Below are 19,075 nucleotides of genomic sequence, written 5' to 3'. Positions count from 1 at the left end.
CAGAAACTCATAAATGTATTTCACAGTATCAAGTCATCTTTCAGCCTAAGTGTAGGGTGACCAGATTTTGAGGAGCAAAAACTAGGACAGGTCAGACATAAAAGAAGGACTAAAGACTTTACTCTCACTTTTATACCTGGCCTGTCCCCTTTTTTTGGGGTAGCTTTGTGAATGTGTGCCTATTTTACAAGACAACATATAGAAAATTAGCTATGGCTTGACCTCCCACCCTGTACTCCTAACCCGCCCCCACCCACCTCTCTCTGCTCTCCACTCGTTTCTCTGCTGGGAGCAGACAGGGGACTGTGTTGCCTGGCAGTAACAGATAAATTACTTTAATTATTTCAAACTTTGTAGGAGTCTGTTAAATGAGAGCATACCTTTAACTTATGCCTCCCTAAATGATCTGACCGTTGTCCCAAAAATCGGGACATCTATTTAAAATTAAGAGAAGCTTCTGGACACAGGGAGCGTCCTCTAAAAAGTGGGACTGTCCGGGGAAATCCGGGACGTCTGGTCGCCCTACTTAAGTGGTCAACAGCAGTGCGTGTGACCTACTGGTGAACTGATTTCTTAATCAGCGAAAAGGTACTTTTAATCAGTGGGTCAAGTTACCTTCCTGGTTACACGGCTAAAAACATGCTTGTTTCCACGATGTTCAAACTCCTGCCCTTGTCCAAAAATATGAGTCACAACCAGTGATGAAGAGCTTCAGAGCGCACACAAGTCTCCCTGCAGCACTCAGTCTGCTCAACGTGTTCCAACAAGGGATTACACACATTCCCGCCTGACCCCGCTAAGTGACGTGAAGATTTCTCCCTGGATCAACATCTCTAAGTAGTTTTTAAACAGTTGGGCACTTCTAGAAATACACCTAAATCTGTCACCATGCAAGGATTTACTTTGCTTGCTGGATACAATATTAGGACTCCCATCAGTTTTAGGTGCCACAGGGATGATCACAGGCAAAATATATTCCTTTAAGAACCTGAAATTCCCCAAATAGACCGCAGTTCGACCCCAAACTCTATCTATATAAATTCATGTCACCTCAAACTGACTGTGTGACCAGAAAGACAGGCCTAATTCTACCCGCATTTCAAAGCCGTGTACTATCCATACCTTGAGGAAAATAAATTCCCGAGCTTTACTTTAAATGCGAAACCAGAGGCCCGAAAATACAGCGTACAACTATGTAAACAAAAAACACAAACAACAACATCTATCTACAAGAATGTCAATAGATTAAAATTCCCCAACACTGGTTTAAATTGTAATCCTACCTCCACCAAAAGCAATATTGTTTGGGGGGTAAATACCTGATCGCGCCACCTTCCGTAAACTGATGAGAGCGTCATTGATCCTGAGGCACTCTTCGCTGCTGGCACCGTACCGCCGCATGGTTTCCTTCACCCTTGACTCATTCATGTCCAGTAAGGCATCTATTGTAAGAGCTTCCGGTACGGTCTACAAGATAAAGAACAAACACATACAATTATTTAGCACATGGCTGGGGGGATTCTACATATTAACTTGGAGCTCAGTTATCTACACAATATTTATTAATGAAGGTTGCAAATGTGAATAACTTTGCACTGTCCACAGGTAGCCTAGTCCCACGGGACCACCTGGCACCATAATCTGGCACTGCCTTACCCATCTTTCCATATACCGATCATGGTCTGATCAATTTCTTTCCTGCACATTTTCAGATTTGTGATGTGCATACATTTACATGCTCTTGATCTCCAGTTAATTAAGGTCTGGGATATCAATGTAAATTCAGGAAGGCAGGATCCATGCTAGATTTTAGGAATAACCTTTCCTCAATCTTTAAATGTGTTCAACTGAGATTTGCTAACCATATATTTGCCAGAAAGTGCTTCAAGGCCTCAACAGGAATAGTAAGCGCTATATAAATGCAATTACAACATCCTGAAGTCGGTAATTGTCACATCTTTCCAGGACCTTTGCAGACCCACCTACATAACACAAACTGCAGTGGTTACACCCAGGGGTTAGTTAGCTTGCCAGGAGACTGAAGTGCTTTTTAGCACTATAACATACTGCAAAACTGTGCTATTTAATGTCTGTTCTTTTCCCAGTGATCTGTGTTCATTTTCAGCATCATAAATCAATGTTCATATTTCGTTAACAAACTAAACAGCAGTCGCGGCTCACGGGGATTCTTGGGGGGGCGGCACGCGGAAGGGAGGCATAATAATAAAAAAAAGAAATTAAATAAACGTACTTCGGATCTCGCGCCGTGCCACTCCTCGCTCCTCTGCTGCATGCAGGCTCCCAGCCTGCCCTGTGGCCAATCCTGACACTGCTCAAAGCAGCATCAGGATTGGCTGGGAGCACTCAGCCAGGGCGCTCCCAGGCAGACTGGGAACCTGCGCAGGCTAGCCCTGTGCGCATGTGTGTTTGGCCGGCCCGAGGCGGCCAGCCAAACACACATGCACTGTGAGGGGGAGTGCACAGTGCACTGCCCTCTGCTCGTCACCCATAATGCCCCGCCCCTTTCACAGGGAAGGAATAATAAACACAGTTTATTATACCTTCCTTGTGAAATTATTTGCAGCAGTTGCTGCTGGTGGGGGGGCAACGCTCCTCTGCCTTATGGAGGATCTCCCCTGCCAAACAGAAACCCAACTATTGATGTCACACAATAGCTTTAATCTCCGCAAAAGAGTCAAAATAGCACATCCTTAAAATATCTGGGAATGGGCTACATAGCACCTATATGCAAATTAGCAATCTCTAAGCAGCTGAAGCGATCTGGACCATCCATAGCATGTTTTGCAGTAATGAAAGCCATCTTTTGGCCAGTGAGAGTAAGAGTTTATGAGTTAAGTGCAAATAGACTGATCATTGATTTGCTTACTTTGTCTACAGCAGGCAAAAAACAATGGCCTGGAACACGGCCATAAGTGATCGCAGGTTGCGGAGATTAATTCAAATATTCCACCCACCACCTTTGTGTTTTCCTCAGTGCAAAGACCTAAGTGTGGCAGGTATTCCCAGATATAGGCCCCCTGCTTGCTGTGCCACCACTGATAAGGCCTTTGTAAGTCAAAACCAGTCTGGAGTTGTTTGAGCCTGCGTCTGGATGGGACCTAGGCCAGCAATTTGGACTGGGCTGCTCCTGTTGGAGCAGGACCAAGACTGATTTGCATTTGGCTGGTCTCAGTCTAGAGTGGCATAAGGGTGAGAAACGATGTGTGTGTGGGAGCTGCTTGGAGAGACCAGCGTACAGTTTGTTGGCATAGTCAGGTCTGCTTTCGATAAGTGCTTGCGAGACAGTTCGTTTGGCGTGGTGTGGCAGCCATTTGAAGATCTTGCATAGCAAATGAAGTATGCCGAAGCAGGCAGCGCTCAGTGTGTTGAGCTTAGCTTCAGGGTGTGTGTGGGGGGTGTTACTACCTCCTAACAAATGTATCTTTTGATAAATAGTTGGGTATTGGGGTTTTACTCGGGTATGGTGAGGTGTCTGTCAGATTTCAACAGGAATTTTACACAAACAAAATCGCACACACGCTCTCTCCCTCAATCGGTTTAGGAATACTTCAAAAATGCTGGTTAATTCAAAAAATGATGTGCTTTCTCTCAGTTAGTGCCCCAACCAATCTGCATTCCTCTCCCTTTACGCTGCGCCTAAGCCCCTCTATTGCACCATGCTTGTCGAATATTGTATTTCAATATTATGTGCCAGCGTGATTGTTGGGAAATTGAAGCTCACCCCCCCTCCCAATCTTACTGACCAAGCTGCACCCATGGAGAGGTGTTCCGTCCTAAGATCAGTATTTCTGTCTTGTTGGAGTTGAGTTTTATGCAGTTGATTCTCATCCACTCCGTTACCATAGTCATGTAGTTACTGCCGTTGGTTCTGCTGGTGGCTGTCTTGTCTGTCAGGGAGAGGATGAGTTGGATGTCATTGGTATAGGAGATGATATTGATGTCTTGGGATTGGATAATGCTGGCGAGTGGTGTCATGTAGACATTGAAAAGGGTCGGTCTGAGAGCAATCCCTGGGGGGGGGGCGCAAAGGGAGCTAGGCTGACTTTTTATATTCTTCCCATGAGGAAGAAGGAAATCTAGAATTTGATCTCAAGGAGTCTTCTAGTGAGTGTGTTGTGGGAGACTGTGTCAACTGCCACAAAGAGGTCAAGGAGGAAGAGGGCTACTGTTTCTCCTCAGTCTAAGTGGTCTGGATGTCATTGTTGGTTGTGATGAGTGAGTACTGTTTCGGTGCTATCGTTTTTTCTGAATCCTGATTGAGTGTTGTCCAGTAGGTGTCCAGTCCAGTAGGTGTTCTATATACTCAACAGGGTCATCATATAGCACTTTAAATTATTACATTTAGAGCAAGGGAGAAATTGCCTAATTATCACAATGCATTCCTTCTAAAACTTGCAGTATTTAATCTTCAAACAGTTTGTCTTCGGTTTTCTTGTTGAAACAGTATTCAATGTCTTCCACTGAGAGTTCTGAGTCAGCTGTTCGGACTGGCACTCCTGAACACGCTAAACCAGGTTGCGTGAGAAGCATTAAAAACAGCTCTACAAAAACAACTCTGTGGATCAGAAACTAAACTTGCCTGCTTCACACAAATGCGAGAGTCACAAATGGTGTTTCACTTGTTTCAGCGGAGTGTGTTTTCTGGTGCAGTGTGGGCTTTAGAGAATCCTGTCACTCAATGCAGGCCTGAAACTGAAAGCAAAGAGCTTCGAAAGGGAAAACAATCCGTAATATTCCAAAACCATAACCACATAAGTATCAGATGCATAACCACCTGCAGGTCATTGGCTGCAGGCAGTGCTTAATTTGTAAATAAAAACGTGCCGGTGCCCAAAGCCCTCCTCCTAAACACGAGGCTGCTGCTTTTAAATGTGCGAGCACAGAATACTGAGGCAGCGTTATCCTGAAGCCATCTCGGGCCTCTTCAATCCATTTAAAGCGACTCGCTGCCCCTTCCGCTCACTCTAGCAGCTTTCTGCTTTCTACCTTTGTGACGCTTTTTTGTTTTTCACTTCCTCTGTCTTTCCATATGTGTCTTTTGCTCACAGCAAATGTTTGAGGCAGAAAACTAAGCGCCGACCCTCAAAAATAAGCGCTGGTGCTGAGCACCGGAAACAACAGGCACAAATTAAGCACTGGTTGTAGGCAAGTAACATTCCTCTCCACACTCTATGGCAGAGGTCTTCAAACTGGGGGCAGGCCCCCCTAAGGGGACCTCAAGTAATCCCGGGGGGGAGGTGCCAAGCTCTGGTCAAAAGAGGCATTATGCAGATAACAGTGCTTTGTTTCAAGCAGAAAACAGTTTTTTGCATTTTTAAATAAAAGAGCTTAAGTGCAATGTTTAAATAAGCCTATACATGTTTAAACATTGACAACTTAAAAGAATAATTGTGAAAAATTCTGAGGGGTGCGGCCCAATGATTTTCTTTCTCCCACTAGGGTGGTGGGCGGGGGCACAGCATTAAAAAGTTTGAAAAACACTGCTCTACGGTTTGACAGGATGAAGAGTCAAACACAACAGATGTGGGAGCAATGGAAACTGGCAATGAAGAGGGCACAATGACTATGTATGTATCCTCAGGTGGTCGGATCTTGTGTTTTTCAGATACGTGCAGTTCGTGCATTTCATAGCGTGCACTGAAAACATCTATTCCACTCAACGGTTTTATGTAAAAAGACGAACAAATGAAAGATTAATAGCCTGTGCACATAAATAAAGGGCCTGCAATGCGGCCTTCATTGTCATTCTCGAATAAAGTTTTACTGACACCAGGCAGGATTTCAAACCTCATCCTAAAGTGTGTGGCTGGCCTTCGTTGCATCTTTTTTCAAGGCTGTCTTCTGTTCTGTTTTAAAGGGGTGACGGGGTGGGCTGGAAGGATAGGGCTGTCAGACTGATGCACCAGGCTGGTAACTGCGCCTTACCAAAGAACATCAGGTCAATGCCTGGACTTCTGGGGTCACTGGAGTCAGGGCCAGACTGGGAATCCAAAGCAGCCCTGGCAAATTTTGTCAGACCAGACCCATAGGATGCACAGCAAGCAAGCCAGACCACTACAATGGGGTTTGGTATATTCTCCCCTCCCCCACCTCAAGAAAACTTGGGAAAAATTGTGAAAACGGTGCATTTTACAACACATTTTTAATGTGTTCAATTGTATTCGTTTTTAAAGCATAGGACATGGTGATCTTACAGTGGCCCAAGATACGACAATCTTTATTGGGGGTCTTCAATGATTCCCTCACCATCACCCTCAAACAGTGCCTCTCATCTCTCCATAGCCCCTCTGTCACATGTATTTCATTTGTTTTATAGCGCCTTTCCTACCTGCGTAGAGTGTTGCAGCACTTTACATCACACACACACACACACACACACATATACAGAAACAATGAATCATACAAGTGTAAATCAGAAAATGTTATATAATACAAAGGGGACTAGAAGGTGTAAGATTCACTTGTCATCCATACTGGTAGGCATTTTAAGAGTGCTTGGGTTGGGGAAGCATACATTCGGGATTTAAAACGTAACACTGTGGTTGTGGTTGACTTTACTAATAACAATTTATTTCTAGCCAACTAACCCTTTTTTAGCAAAATTAGGATAATCAAAGACTGGGAAAAACAGTTTTCTAACTTGTATTATGTAGTTTGCATGCAGCTGTTTGATGGCGGTTTATAGATCACTGTGCTAGATTATAATTGTAACTTATGATCTGCACAATTACTAAAGGATCTCTGTGACAAAAACAGTATGCCACTGAGCACTGTACATAAAATACTGCTCTGTGATCTGCATAAAACACGTTCTTTCAGCAAGCATATAAACCTTCTGCGCTACCTTAAATGAGTCAAAACTGCCACTAGACAAAACCCTGGTCTCTCTCCACCCCAGCATGTACATTAATCACCAGAGTTATCTTGGCACTTTCATTGTTGCCTGATAACTGTTGGATATACAAGGAACTCTGCACTGTTTTTAAAAACTGCTTTTAAAACTACTGCACTGCTACAAAACCGACCCTCCAATTAACAAAAGCTGAACCCCACCCTTCCAGGCTCCAGGGTAAACGCCTCATGCCAGGAACTGCCATTCTGGCCTTGACTGGAGTTATGGCCACAGGGAGGGGCGCAAACTATACCACTGGTGTTTGTGAAGATGCAAATTTAATCTGTTAAAGGCAGCTGCCTTAGGAAAAAGTTTCTGAAACAAGGGACTAGCTCTGAAAACTGTACAGGGTTTAGAAATGTGGGCCTCTAAGAAGGTGACCCAGTTCTGTTTTTTTAAGAAAAGCAACGCACTGTTGCATAAGGAACAATATATAGTCAGGGCTTTAAGTGGGATGCAAAAAGCGGGCGGAGGTCTCTAAGAGGGGTGTGGCCTATGTAATTAAGGGTGTGGCTTAAATAAACTGAATTTCTGTGATTCCCATAGTGTGCCCCCCAAACACTATATTGGTGCCATTGCTGTGCTTTCTACTATTGCACCCGGATATATAATGCAAAAACTGGCAAACACTTAAAATCAACCAGGTCTACTAGATTTGTTAATGGCTGTTAGTTGTTTAAGGTACATGAGCAAAACAATGATTTTGTTTTAAATAATTATTTAAAATATTTCAATTCTGAAATAGTGATACTGTAAAATGAAATATTACCGAGGTCTGTGGAAGGTGTAATGGTGGTCTAGTGTCTCATTCACTCCTCTTATGCCCACTCTATGTTAGACATGTATGCCCTTTTTCTCTCTAAGTTTCCGCCGTCTACATATTACACACCCATCTTCCTCTTCAGCGCCCTCTTTCCCCGTCTCCTAAATGTACTCCCTCGCATCTCCTTCACTTCACCAAACCCCAAGCACACGACATACCTGCCCACCTGACAGAACTGTCTTGTCTTTTTCCCTGGCCTTGTGAATATGGTGACAACTATATCTCCCTCACAAACATCTAGACAGAATCACAACTGCAACTGAAATACTTGACCACTGCTCTGTAGAGATGCCAAGGATTGGATGATCATCTATTGTGAAAAGCTTGCTGACCCACTGTGACAAACTCGTGCAGCCTCAGTGCCATAGCGGGCTTCGACGTGGCCCGATATAAATACACAAAGGCGACTCTGTTCAAAGTATGCACTATAGACGTGCAATAAACTAACTGAGAAAATACAGAAACACAACATTCTGGAATTGGCCAACACTCTTGGTGAATGCAATATTCAGTGAAACGTGAAATAATAATAGAGACCTAATCACTGACAGATTACCAAAACGTTTTTGCATTGATTGTTCAAAAATAGGCCAGTGTTTCTTGGCACTGTCCTTGAGGATATGAATATAGGGCCCGACGGGCAGCGTAATATGTTATTCATTAACCATCACCAGAGCACCAGGTGTTGGCTTCGAGCACTGAGTTACAATAACTAAGCCTTGCGATGATGCCCCCTTCCCTTCTGTAAACTGATTCTAGATTGGAATCAGTGAAACAATAAGCACCGTTTCTGAGTCAGTTACAACGCGATGTAGAAATAACATGGGATTTGTCCTTTGTGGTGTAGAATTAAAATGTGTGAATCTATGTTCATTAGCGCACTTATGACAAATAACATGCGGTACTGTACCACATTTGTTTTCTTTTCACTGGCATGGCATGCATGAAGGATACGTAGAAGCAATATAATATGGTTCTGCAATGCAAAGATGCCTGCTATCCAAGTATAAAAACCTGTCTCTAATTTGCATATTAGAGTGTAGTTGTGGCATCTCTAGTCATCTGTACTATGAAAATGACGTAGTTGCTCAACTTTAACAACTTATTACAGTGCCTTCATAATGCCTGCAGCAAAAGTGAAAGGTAGGTCACTGAGCCTCAGTACAGATTCCAAATTAAACACTTTTCTTTCTTATGATCTGTTTTTCTAAACTACATAGTGGTCAGCACAAGGAGGCTCCTTATGGCAATATATTCATTTATTGATTGAAAGTTCTTTGAGGGAAAGAAAACAATCTCTCTGCATGTTCTACTCATTCCAATATTTTTTACAAACTCATTGACATTAAACTCATTTAAATATGTTTTTGCAACAAATTACAAACTACTTTACACTACTGATTCTGCTTTTATTCCTAATGTTTGCAACCATTATCTCTTTCATTCAAAGGAGCCAGACACCAAGGATGTAAGGCGTTTGAGGGATGGGTGATAGTCTGATCATGTACTATAAGGAATAAAATACTCACTGCTGTACGTTAAAATAATACTGCAAGTCACACTGGAGTGCCATGACCTTATAATTGAACTCTGCTCTGGCCTCATTCTTTAGTCATGGGGTTCCTCTGTGACTTGCAATAGCCCTATAATGTACATCATGAGGTGCTGTAGCCCATAATTATTGCCATCAAGGACTTCTAATGACATCATAAGCCATAAGACCAATGAAAGGTTAAGTGTTTAGCAGTGAATACACTATTTTGATGTAATCTCGTTGATATTTGCAAAACACTGTTTAGGTTTTGTTTTTTAAACACACTGGGGACTCTAACCTTTTCACTGAGGGACACTTTTGTTCCACGAAAATCATCCTTAGCTACCAAAATTATTAGTGTTGTACACATACTAGAAGAGTACATTGGTGGCCACGTTATGCAAGATTACAATCTGTGATCACCTCAGTACAGGATTGCCAGCAGTAATGTAAAAAATCTTAGTTTGGAATACCTCTACAAGGGTAATACATAATGGCCACATCTGCAAAGACCCCTAGCACAAAGGGAATAATGTTAGTAAATAAATCTCCCAATGCTGCATGATTTATCATTCAAATATCAACGTTAAATATATTTTTGAAATTATGGTTCTGAAAATGCAGACATTTCGCCTTAAATAAACCCTTTTCAATTTTGGTAGATACATATTAATTCAACCAAGTCAAAGTTTCTAATTTGGTATGCTGAGCTGCACACAGAAGAGCTACTCAAAGGTAGCTGGAGAGCTACCAGTAGCTCACGAACTACCTGTTGGAGAAGTCTGTACTAGAACGTGTGATCTGTCTATGTATATGAGCTGGGCTGCTCATTGCATTCGCTTCAGCCACGTCGAGCCTGTTGATTTGTTACTGTTTGCAAAGATCCATCTAGGTTTGTTCTTGGCACAGAACATGACTTTTGAGCTGTAGTTCTATGTGGTAGGTGTTCCAGTTGAACTCACCCACACAGAGATTGTTGATACACTTTCTCTGATGTTAAAGAACACTGAAATTAAATAACTTGTAACTTATAACGTAGCTTTTATGTTTAAGTGGTAGGTGTTTCCAGTTGGGCGTTACCTACTTTGTGCAATGTTTTTTTCTGATGATCGCATTCAGCAATGTGCGCAAACAATGAAGGTTGAGTAAAACCAGACATGCCCAGAGTCAATACATGTGTAATGGTCTGCTTTTCCTTTCTTGACAAAGGATTACACCGTGTTCGTGAACATTTACAACAACTAAACAGAACTGGAGCACGTGCAATGAACAGCAACTTTAACTTAATAACTCAGGAAAGGCTGAACGACGGGTCATTAATCAGAAAAAGGCATAGAATGAAGGAAAGCGCTATGTGCCCACAAAATGTGTGGTCCTTTCATTCTGAGGTATTTGAGCCCTTTGTCCAGGAAGCCGCCAATGCAGATTTCCATTTTATATGCAAAAGTGATATTTGGGACCCACCATATAACGTTCAATCTGTGGCCAATTTGACATGTTGAGAGTTGAATCCTAAAGACAATTTCCTATATGTATACCACAAATTGGTCATGACTGCAAAAACGACACTTCCTGTGGACTGACTCATCAACTTTAACTACATTGAGGCACCATACCCACTGTGAATATACCAAATATACTCATTGTTCCCTTAAAAACTCAACTGAAGGAACATTATGGATACTACTCAATATTTAAGACCTAAAAGGTTTACAATTGTCACTTGCTGCAGACTCTTACACTCAGCTGCTCAACTGACATTTATATCATCAGTGGTGCCAAATTAAATGAAAGTAAACCCTGATTTGGCGTCCCATATCACACTGCATGACAATGAAAGATTGCAGTTCCCCTGACAACCAGCAGAAGCCCTCACCAAGAGTACAAATGTACAGAAAATATGTGGTTCCATGCTGAATAGTAATGTTTTCATAAATCCCAAAGTCAGATGCCCCATCACCGCCATACATCAGAATTCCCAAAGTGCAAAGTTATACCTAGAGGAGCTACCAAAGAGCTGGTCTCCCAGTCCAAAAAAGAGACCCTATACTAACAGAAATGTTGATAAAATCCCAACATTTAAGCATAGCTTCAATCTTATTAGCAATATTATGCGTGATTCCATTTAATACATCAGGAGCAGCGTGTCTGTTGTTAGATGCCACATAATTAATCAGGGGCGTTGTTTTTGCACTGCTCAGTGCAGTCGTCCAATATCACTGTTTTTACCTCTCAACCATATTGTCCCCCCCAACCACTATTTTCAGACATTATAGAATGCCCACACAACAAAGTTTTTCTCGGGGTACTTCTTAAACTTTATATTGATCTTTGCCTACTCTGCAGCTCATCATACCACCAGGTCTGAGGTCATAGGTCATAGGTCTGAGCCAAGCCCACTACTTATGGATAGCAAGGACAAGCCACAGGCTAAAAATATACACTGGGCGAAGCTTGAGGCTGTGCCCAGTGGGCCGTGCACATGGCCTTCAGCTACACTCACTGTGCTGACTCATTGGGCAAGGAGTGTGGCACTGCACCTTGTTACCCAGGCACAGGCCATAACCTTCAGGCACGGCCATTGCTCTATTCCCATGCCTGCCTTCGGTACCCAGTAGGCAAGGTCGGGGGACAAATGTAGCAGACAAATGACATGGCCTTAAGCCATGCACTAAGTGCAGGACCTGTGCCTGCAGGACCCTTTGGACCACGTCTGCTTAATATCTTTCAGAACGTTTTCTATGTGCCTCAATGTCCGCCACAGAAAAAACATAAGCAGCTCTCGACAGCCAATCATGATCTGAGCTCTTCTTCAAATTGAGGCCTAACTGCTAATATTTACACGTTTTACCCCAGTTTTCATTGATTTTTTTTTTTAAACGAATACATTTACACCAAGACATGGCACTGCGTCAGAATAAGCTCTATTTTCCATGGAAAGTCTGATATAATTGTTTACAGTGGTATTTAACTTATGTTTGCACAAATGGACTAGTAACTTCTGGACTCCCCTATAACTTCTCCTCAATTAACCAATCGGCACCAATCTTTCCAACATCACCCTTGGGTGAACTACAAGTATTAAAGGGAGGGGATTATGTAGATTCAAAGGAGGCCATAGGCACTAGCGAAACAAACACTATTTCAAATCAAGGTACACACACACACACGTAAATAAAAAAATAAAGTCTGACAATGTTCATACATTTACTGAATTGTATTACTTTGGAAGGGAACTGCCAGAGTCCCACTCGTTTTAACACTCTGAAACAATATAGTATGCATTCAGTAAAGGTGGCGTGAAGAAACAGTACCGCCCACAGCATCAACTCCACATGCCCCTTCACTGTGGTAAACTCACTAATCTCTTCATTGAACAGAAAAACACCACAAGAAGCTGTAAGAAATGTCTCTGCACTGCAAAGGAGATTACCCCGCCTCAATCTCAATGACCTTGCGTTAGCAAAGCTCAGACAGGCTTTCTGTGCTGGTAGGTAGCTACCACGGCACACGACAGGAAAACTAAGCCCTGAGAACAACAAAAGGCTTTCTACGACCAACCACGTACATGCTGCACAAATGGCGGCTTAGCACCAAAACCCTTAAACCCGATGCTGAGTCTTGCCTCATTCTGCTCCACAGACTCCCTCTATTGGATAGTACAGTGGTTCCCAACCTGTGGTCCGGGGACCCCAGGGGGCTCGAGGGGCCTCCCTCAGGGGGTTCGTGACTGCTTAGAAAATGAAATAATATTAACAGATTAGGTCCCCAGCTTCCAGTAAATACTCACTGGGGGGTCCCCGGATTCCAATAATGATTCAGTGGGGGTCCCCGGGTTCCAGTAATGATAAAGTGGGGGTCCACAGAAGTCAAAAGGTTGGGAACCGCTGGGATAGTCTATTTACTCCCCTTCCGCCTACTTAGTGAAGGGAGCGCATATCAGGTCACAAGTTCTAGCTCTTGGAGATGATTATAATTCGAGCGCTTGAAATCCATATAGATTTAAGGACATATCATTCAACCTGTGCACTCATAATGTACATAGCTGTCAGTAGCTGATTGACAGCTTCAATAGTTCCAAAACTGTGACGTCAGGTATAGCATTAGCCTAGAAAAGAGTTCATATACGGCACCTGCCATATAGGCCCTACAGTGGGTCATTTTGAAAGCAGGGTGGCTTTTCGAGAGGGTCTGCATTTTAGGTCAGATGTTTACCTTAATAAAAGGATCGGATGAGGCTCTACCTACAGCCCTGGGGTTAGCATAGCTGACTCCTAGTGGTTTCCTTTTCAAAGACTGTACGTGATCTAGGGAATATGTAAGTGCACCAGGCCTCTAAAGAGAACAATGGTTTTGTTTGGAAGTTCCTATACACAGTGTAAGTTGGGTGGGGGGTGAATTTGGTGACCTCTAGCAGTTCTAGTTAGTGAATTCTGCATCTTCTAAATCAGTTTTCCAGCGGCAATAGTCATTTTGGGATCCTTTAATGTGTCAAAGAAGGGGTGAAGTTTAGCAAGTAGAATGATTTAGCAATTACAAAGCTTATTTACTATATTAAACTGTTCTTAAAAATAAGAATAGGACCAAACTGGAAACCAATGTTTTCACTGTTCTGTTCAAGGTAATTGTTCTTTCTAAATTTAGTCGGTTCTAGGTTATATGTCAGATGAGGTGTAACTCAGCAGCACTACCTCAGATTCTGATGTATTAAGAGCCACAGATTCTGATGTATTAAGTCTAACGGTTGAGCAGCCACTAAAGCAGGTCTTTTGCAGTCTCCTCCGAAACCAGGACAGAGTCTGACAGCTTCCCTTGGTGCTGGACCCGCTGAGACGTCATATCCCAATGGAGAGCAAGATGGTCTCCATCCAACTCGATATGCTTTAAATTAAGCTCTCTGATGCCTTCAACCACATTAGCTGTAATAAGAGGAAACAGCTGTCCCCAGCATACATGTTTAAAACGTTTCTTTAGTCTGCTAGCAGGTAGTGCAGTGGTTTTATACTGAAACGGTGTCACTGTGTTGGATACGAACATCTTGAATGAATCAATCGTGCAAACAAGTGCCTCTGAAACATTCAACAACTTAACCAGCAGAGTACAATGATGGACAGTGTTAAATTCAACAAAAAGACCCAATACCACCAATAAGGCCACTGCACTCTCTTCTGCCAACATGAGCTGCTGCTCCTTCTAACGGATGGTGCGGATTTTGTGCCTTTGACTTGGCAGAAGTGCTTATCACTCAGGAAAAGATGTTTTTCCAGATGCTGAGCGGGCTGAGGTCACCACGTAGGGCAGGATTTTTGAGAGCAGCAGGGCGCCGGTGATAAGGCAGAGGCTAGCCGTCTCTACAGGATTGAGAGATGGTGTCGGAAGTCACCGAGAGATTCAGCTTGCTTGAGGTACATCCTGAAATACTTGTCTGCAGAGAGGTTACAGCGATTCTAGCTATCCCTAGGGATACACTGAACCAGAGGCTGGGGATCGCCTGTACAGCTGTGGAACACATGCCCAAAATAATAGACTCAGCATCTTAAGCAGTTTGTTGGTTTCAAAGGAACGATTGGCACAAATGGGTCACTGGTGCCTAAAAGACTTGTTTCTTGGCTATCGGAACAATCTGAGGCAGAATATTCTGACACAAGAAGTTTTAGTTTATTGCCTCATGATCCACTGAAGTATTCACAATAACACCTTTAACTTTGGCCACCTAATGTATGACAACAACTCCTGGATTTTTAATGGCGTGTCTGTCGAAGGGTCCAGAGCAGCTGAGCTTCAATCAACTCCATTGACCTTCGTCAGAAAGCTAAAAAAAACTCTTTTGTGCAACTTATAGCAATGGTAACCCCCCCCCCTGCCTCTACAAAGGTGCCCTTCTACGATAGTCCAAGTCTATTTAGATTTTTGCCATCTTTAGGGCAATTTGTTTTTGCTACTGGCGAGTAGTGGATCATACTATAAATGTGTGCGCGTAATTTGCCTGTATAGCATTTCAGAGAGAAGCTAGATTATTCTCTTGCTGACATTTTCTAACTGTTTTAATCCATTTTTTATGCTTAAAAGCGGGTCTTTGTACCATTTTAACAACCTCCTCTGCTGACACCCTATATGTTACAGAGATCAAACTCTGCAGAAACGGCAAAATCTTCCAGACTAATGATTTTTAAATTGCTTTTGGGAGCGCTTGACATTTGTATTCAGCATCTAAAGGGGACACTGGATAGTCAAATCCACATCTGGTCATTTCATGATTCATTCCGGAAAGTGCCCTCTGTACAAGTTGTGTGAGGGTAGAACCCACTGTAGCATAAAGCCCTTTTTCCAGATGGTTTCTTAACAATTCGGCTATACCCCAAAGGTAGGTTTTCTTAAGCATGGGGCACCGTGAGGTTGTTGTGATAAGCCCACAGGTTAAAATCCTGTCCAATGCTGGGCTCATCATCCATTTGGAAGGGGATCAGTGTAGGAGGCTGGACTGGCTTGTAGTGAGTACCAAGGGGTACTTACACCTTGCACCAGGCCCAGTTATCCCTTATTAGTGTATAGGGTGTCTAGCAGCTTAGGCTGATAGATAATGGTAGCTTAGCAGAGCAGCCTAGGCTGAACTAGGAGACGTGTGAAGCTACTACAGTACCACTTAGTATCATATGCACAATATCATAAGAAAACACAATACACAGTTATACTAAAAATAAAGGTACTTTATTTTTATGACAATATGCCAAAGTATCTTAGAGTGTACCCTCAGTGAGAGGATAGGAAATATACACAAGATATATATACACAATAGCAAAAATATGCAGTATAGTCTTAGAAAACAGTGCAAACAATGTATAGTTACAATAGGATGCAATGGGGAGACATAGGGATAGGGGCAACACAAACCATATACTCCAGAAGTGGAATGCGAACCACGAATGGACCCCAAACCTATGTGACCTTGTAGAGGGTCGCTGGGACTATTAGAAAATAGTGAGAGTTAGAAAAATAACCCTCCCCAAGACCCTGAAAAGTGAGTGCAAAGTGCACTAAAGTTCCCCTAAGGACAAAATAGTCGTGTTAGAGGGAAAATGCAAGGAAAACACAAATCAGCAATGCAACAACGATGGATTCCTGACTGAGGGTACCTGTGGAACAAGGGGACCAAGTCCAAAAGTCACAAGCAACTCGGAGATGGGCAGATGCCCAAGAAATGCCAGCGGTTGGTGCAAAGAAGCTCTTACTAGGCTGAAGAACTGTGAATACTGCAGGAACGACAAGGGCTAGAGACTTCCCCTTTGGAGGATGGATCCCCCACGCCTTGGAGAGTCGTGCAGAAGTGTTTTCCCACCGGATGGACGCCAACAAGCCTTGCTACACGCAAATCGTGCGTTTGGCGTTTTTGGACGCTGCTGGGGCCCAGGAGGGACCAGGAGGTCGCAAATTGGACCTGCAGAGAGAGGGGACGTCGAGCAAGACAAAGAGCCCTCACTGAAGCAGGTAGCACCCGGAGAAGTGCCAGAAACAGGCACTACGAGGATGCGTGAAACGGTGCTCGCCGAAGTTGCACAAAGGAGTCCCACGTCGCCGGAGACCAACTTAGAAAGTCGTGCAATGCAGGTTAGAGTGCCGTGGACCCAGGCTTGGCTGTGCACGAAGGATTTCCGCCGGAAGTGCACAGGGGCCGGAGTAGCTTGCAAAGTCGCGGTTCCCAGCAATGCAGCCCAGCGAGGTGAGGCAAGGACTTACCTCCACCAAACTTGGGCTGAAGAGTCACTGGACTGTGGGGGTCACTTGGACTGTGTCGCTGGATTCGAGGGACCTCGCTCGTCGTGCTGAGAGGAGACCCAAGGGACCGGTAATGCAGCTTTTTGGTGCCTGCGGTTGCAGGGGGAAGATTCCGTCGACCCACGGGAGATTTCTTCGGAGCTTCTGGTGCAGAGAGGAGGCAGACTACCCCCACAGCATGCACAAGCAGGAAAACAGTCGAGAAGGCGGCAGGATCAGCGTTACAGAGTTGCAGTAGTCGTCTTTGCTACTATGTTGCAGGTTTGCAGGCTTCCAGCGCGGTCAGCGGTCGATTCCTTATCAGAAGGTGAAGAGGGAGATGCAGAGGAACTCGGCTGAGCTCATGCATTCGTTATCTAAAGTTTCCCCAGAGACAGAGACCCTAAATAGCCAGAAAAGAGGGTTTGGCTACCTAGGAGAGAGGAAAGGCTACTAACACCTGAAGGAGCCTATCAGCAGGAGTCTCTGACGTCACCTGGTGGCACTGGCCACTCAGAGCAGTCCAGTGTGCCAGCAGCACCTCTGTTTCCAAGATGGCAGAGGTCTGGAGCACACTGGAGGAGCTCTGGACACCTCCCAGGGGAGGTGCAGGTCAGGGGAGTGGTCACTCCCCTTTCCTTTGTCCAGTTTCGCGCCAGAGCAGGGGCTAAGGGGTCCCTGAACCGGTGTAGACTGGCTTATGCAGAATTGGGCACCTCTGTGCCCAACAAAGCATTTCCAGAGGCTGGGGGAGGCTACTCCTCCCCTGCCTTCACACCATTTTCCAAAGGGAGAGGGTGTCACACCCTCTCTCAGAGGAAGTTCTTTGTTCTGCCATCCTGGGCCAGGCCTGGCTGGACCCCAGGAGGGCAGATGCCTGTCTGAGGGGTTGGCAGCAGCAGCAGCTGCAGTGAAACCCCAGGAAGGGCAGTTTGGCAGTACCAGGGTCTGTGCTACGGACCACTGGGATCATGGGATTGTGCCAACTATGCTAGGATGGCATAGAGGGGGCAATTCCATGATCATAGACATGTTACATGGCCATATTCGGAGTTACCATGGTGAAGCTACATATAGGTAGTGACCTATATGTAGTGCACGCGTGTAATGGTGTCCCCGCACTCACAAAGTTCAGTGAATTGGCTCTGAACAATGTGGGGGCACCTTGGCTAGTGCCAGGGTGCCCTCACACTAAGTAACTTTGCACCTAACCTTTACCAGGTAAAGGTTAGACATATAGGTGACTTATAAGTTACTTAAGTGCAGTGTAAAATGGCTGTGAAATAACGTGGACGTTATTTCACTCAGGCTGCAGTGGCAGGCCTGTGTAAGAATTGTCAGAGCTCCCTATGGGTGGCAAAAGAAATGCTGCAGCCCATAGGGATCTCCTGGAACCCCAATACCCTGGGTACCTCAGTACCATACACTAGGGAATTATAAGGGTGTTCCAGTAAGCCAATGTAAATTGGTAAAATTGGTCACTAGCCTGTTAGTGACAATTTAGAAAGAAATGAGAGAGCATAACCACTGAGGTTCTGATTAGCAGAGCCTCAGTGAGACAGTCACTACACAGGTAACACATTCAGGCACACTTATGAGCACTGGGGCCCTGGGTTACCAGGGTCCCAGTGACACATACAACTAAAACAACATATATACAGTGAAAAATGGGGGTAACATGCCAGGCAAGATGGTACTTTCCTACACAACACCCCCCCAAACGAAGGACAATAAGACTAGCCATTACCTGATGAGTCTTCATTGTCTAAGTGGAAATATCTGGAGAGTCCATCTGCATTGGAGTGGCTACTCCCAGGTCTATGTTCCACTGTATAGTCCATTCCCTGTAGGGATATGGACCACCTCAACAATTTAGGATTTTCACCTTTCATTTGTTTTAGCCAAAGTAGAGGTTTGTGGTCTGTCTGAACAATGAAGTGAGTGCCAAACAGGTATGGCCTCAACTTCTTCAGAGCCCAGACCACAGCAAAGGCCTCCCTCTCAATGGCAGACCAACGCTTTTCTCTAGGGGTCAACCTTCTACTAATAAAAG

The 19,075-nt window shown here is 44.1% G+C and overlaps 1 protein-coding gene across 1 annotated transcript in view; it reads right to left on the bottom strand.

Annotated features, from left to right (window-relative positions):
* KSR1 (kinase suppressor of ras 1) overlaps positions 1 to 19,075 on the bottom strand; it is a 507,520-nt gene that overhangs the window by 178,897 nt on the left and 309,548 nt on the right. The window contains 1 exon segment of the mRNA XM_069226663.1: positions 1,320 to 1,467. Coding sequence (XP_069082764.1) covers positions 1,320 to 1,467 — 148 coding nt within the window.

Source organism: Pleurodeles waltl, chromosome 3_2 (assembly GCF_031143425.1).
Source record: "Pleurodeles waltl isolate 20211129_DDA chromosome 3_2, aPleWal1.hap1.20221129, whole genome shotgun sequence".
Lineage (NCBI taxonomy): Eukaryota > Metazoa > Chordata > Amphibia > Caudata > Salamandridae > Pleurodeles > Pleurodeles waltl.
Note: the sequence above shows the minus strand (reverse complement) of the source record. Positions and strands in the feature narration are given on the sequence as shown.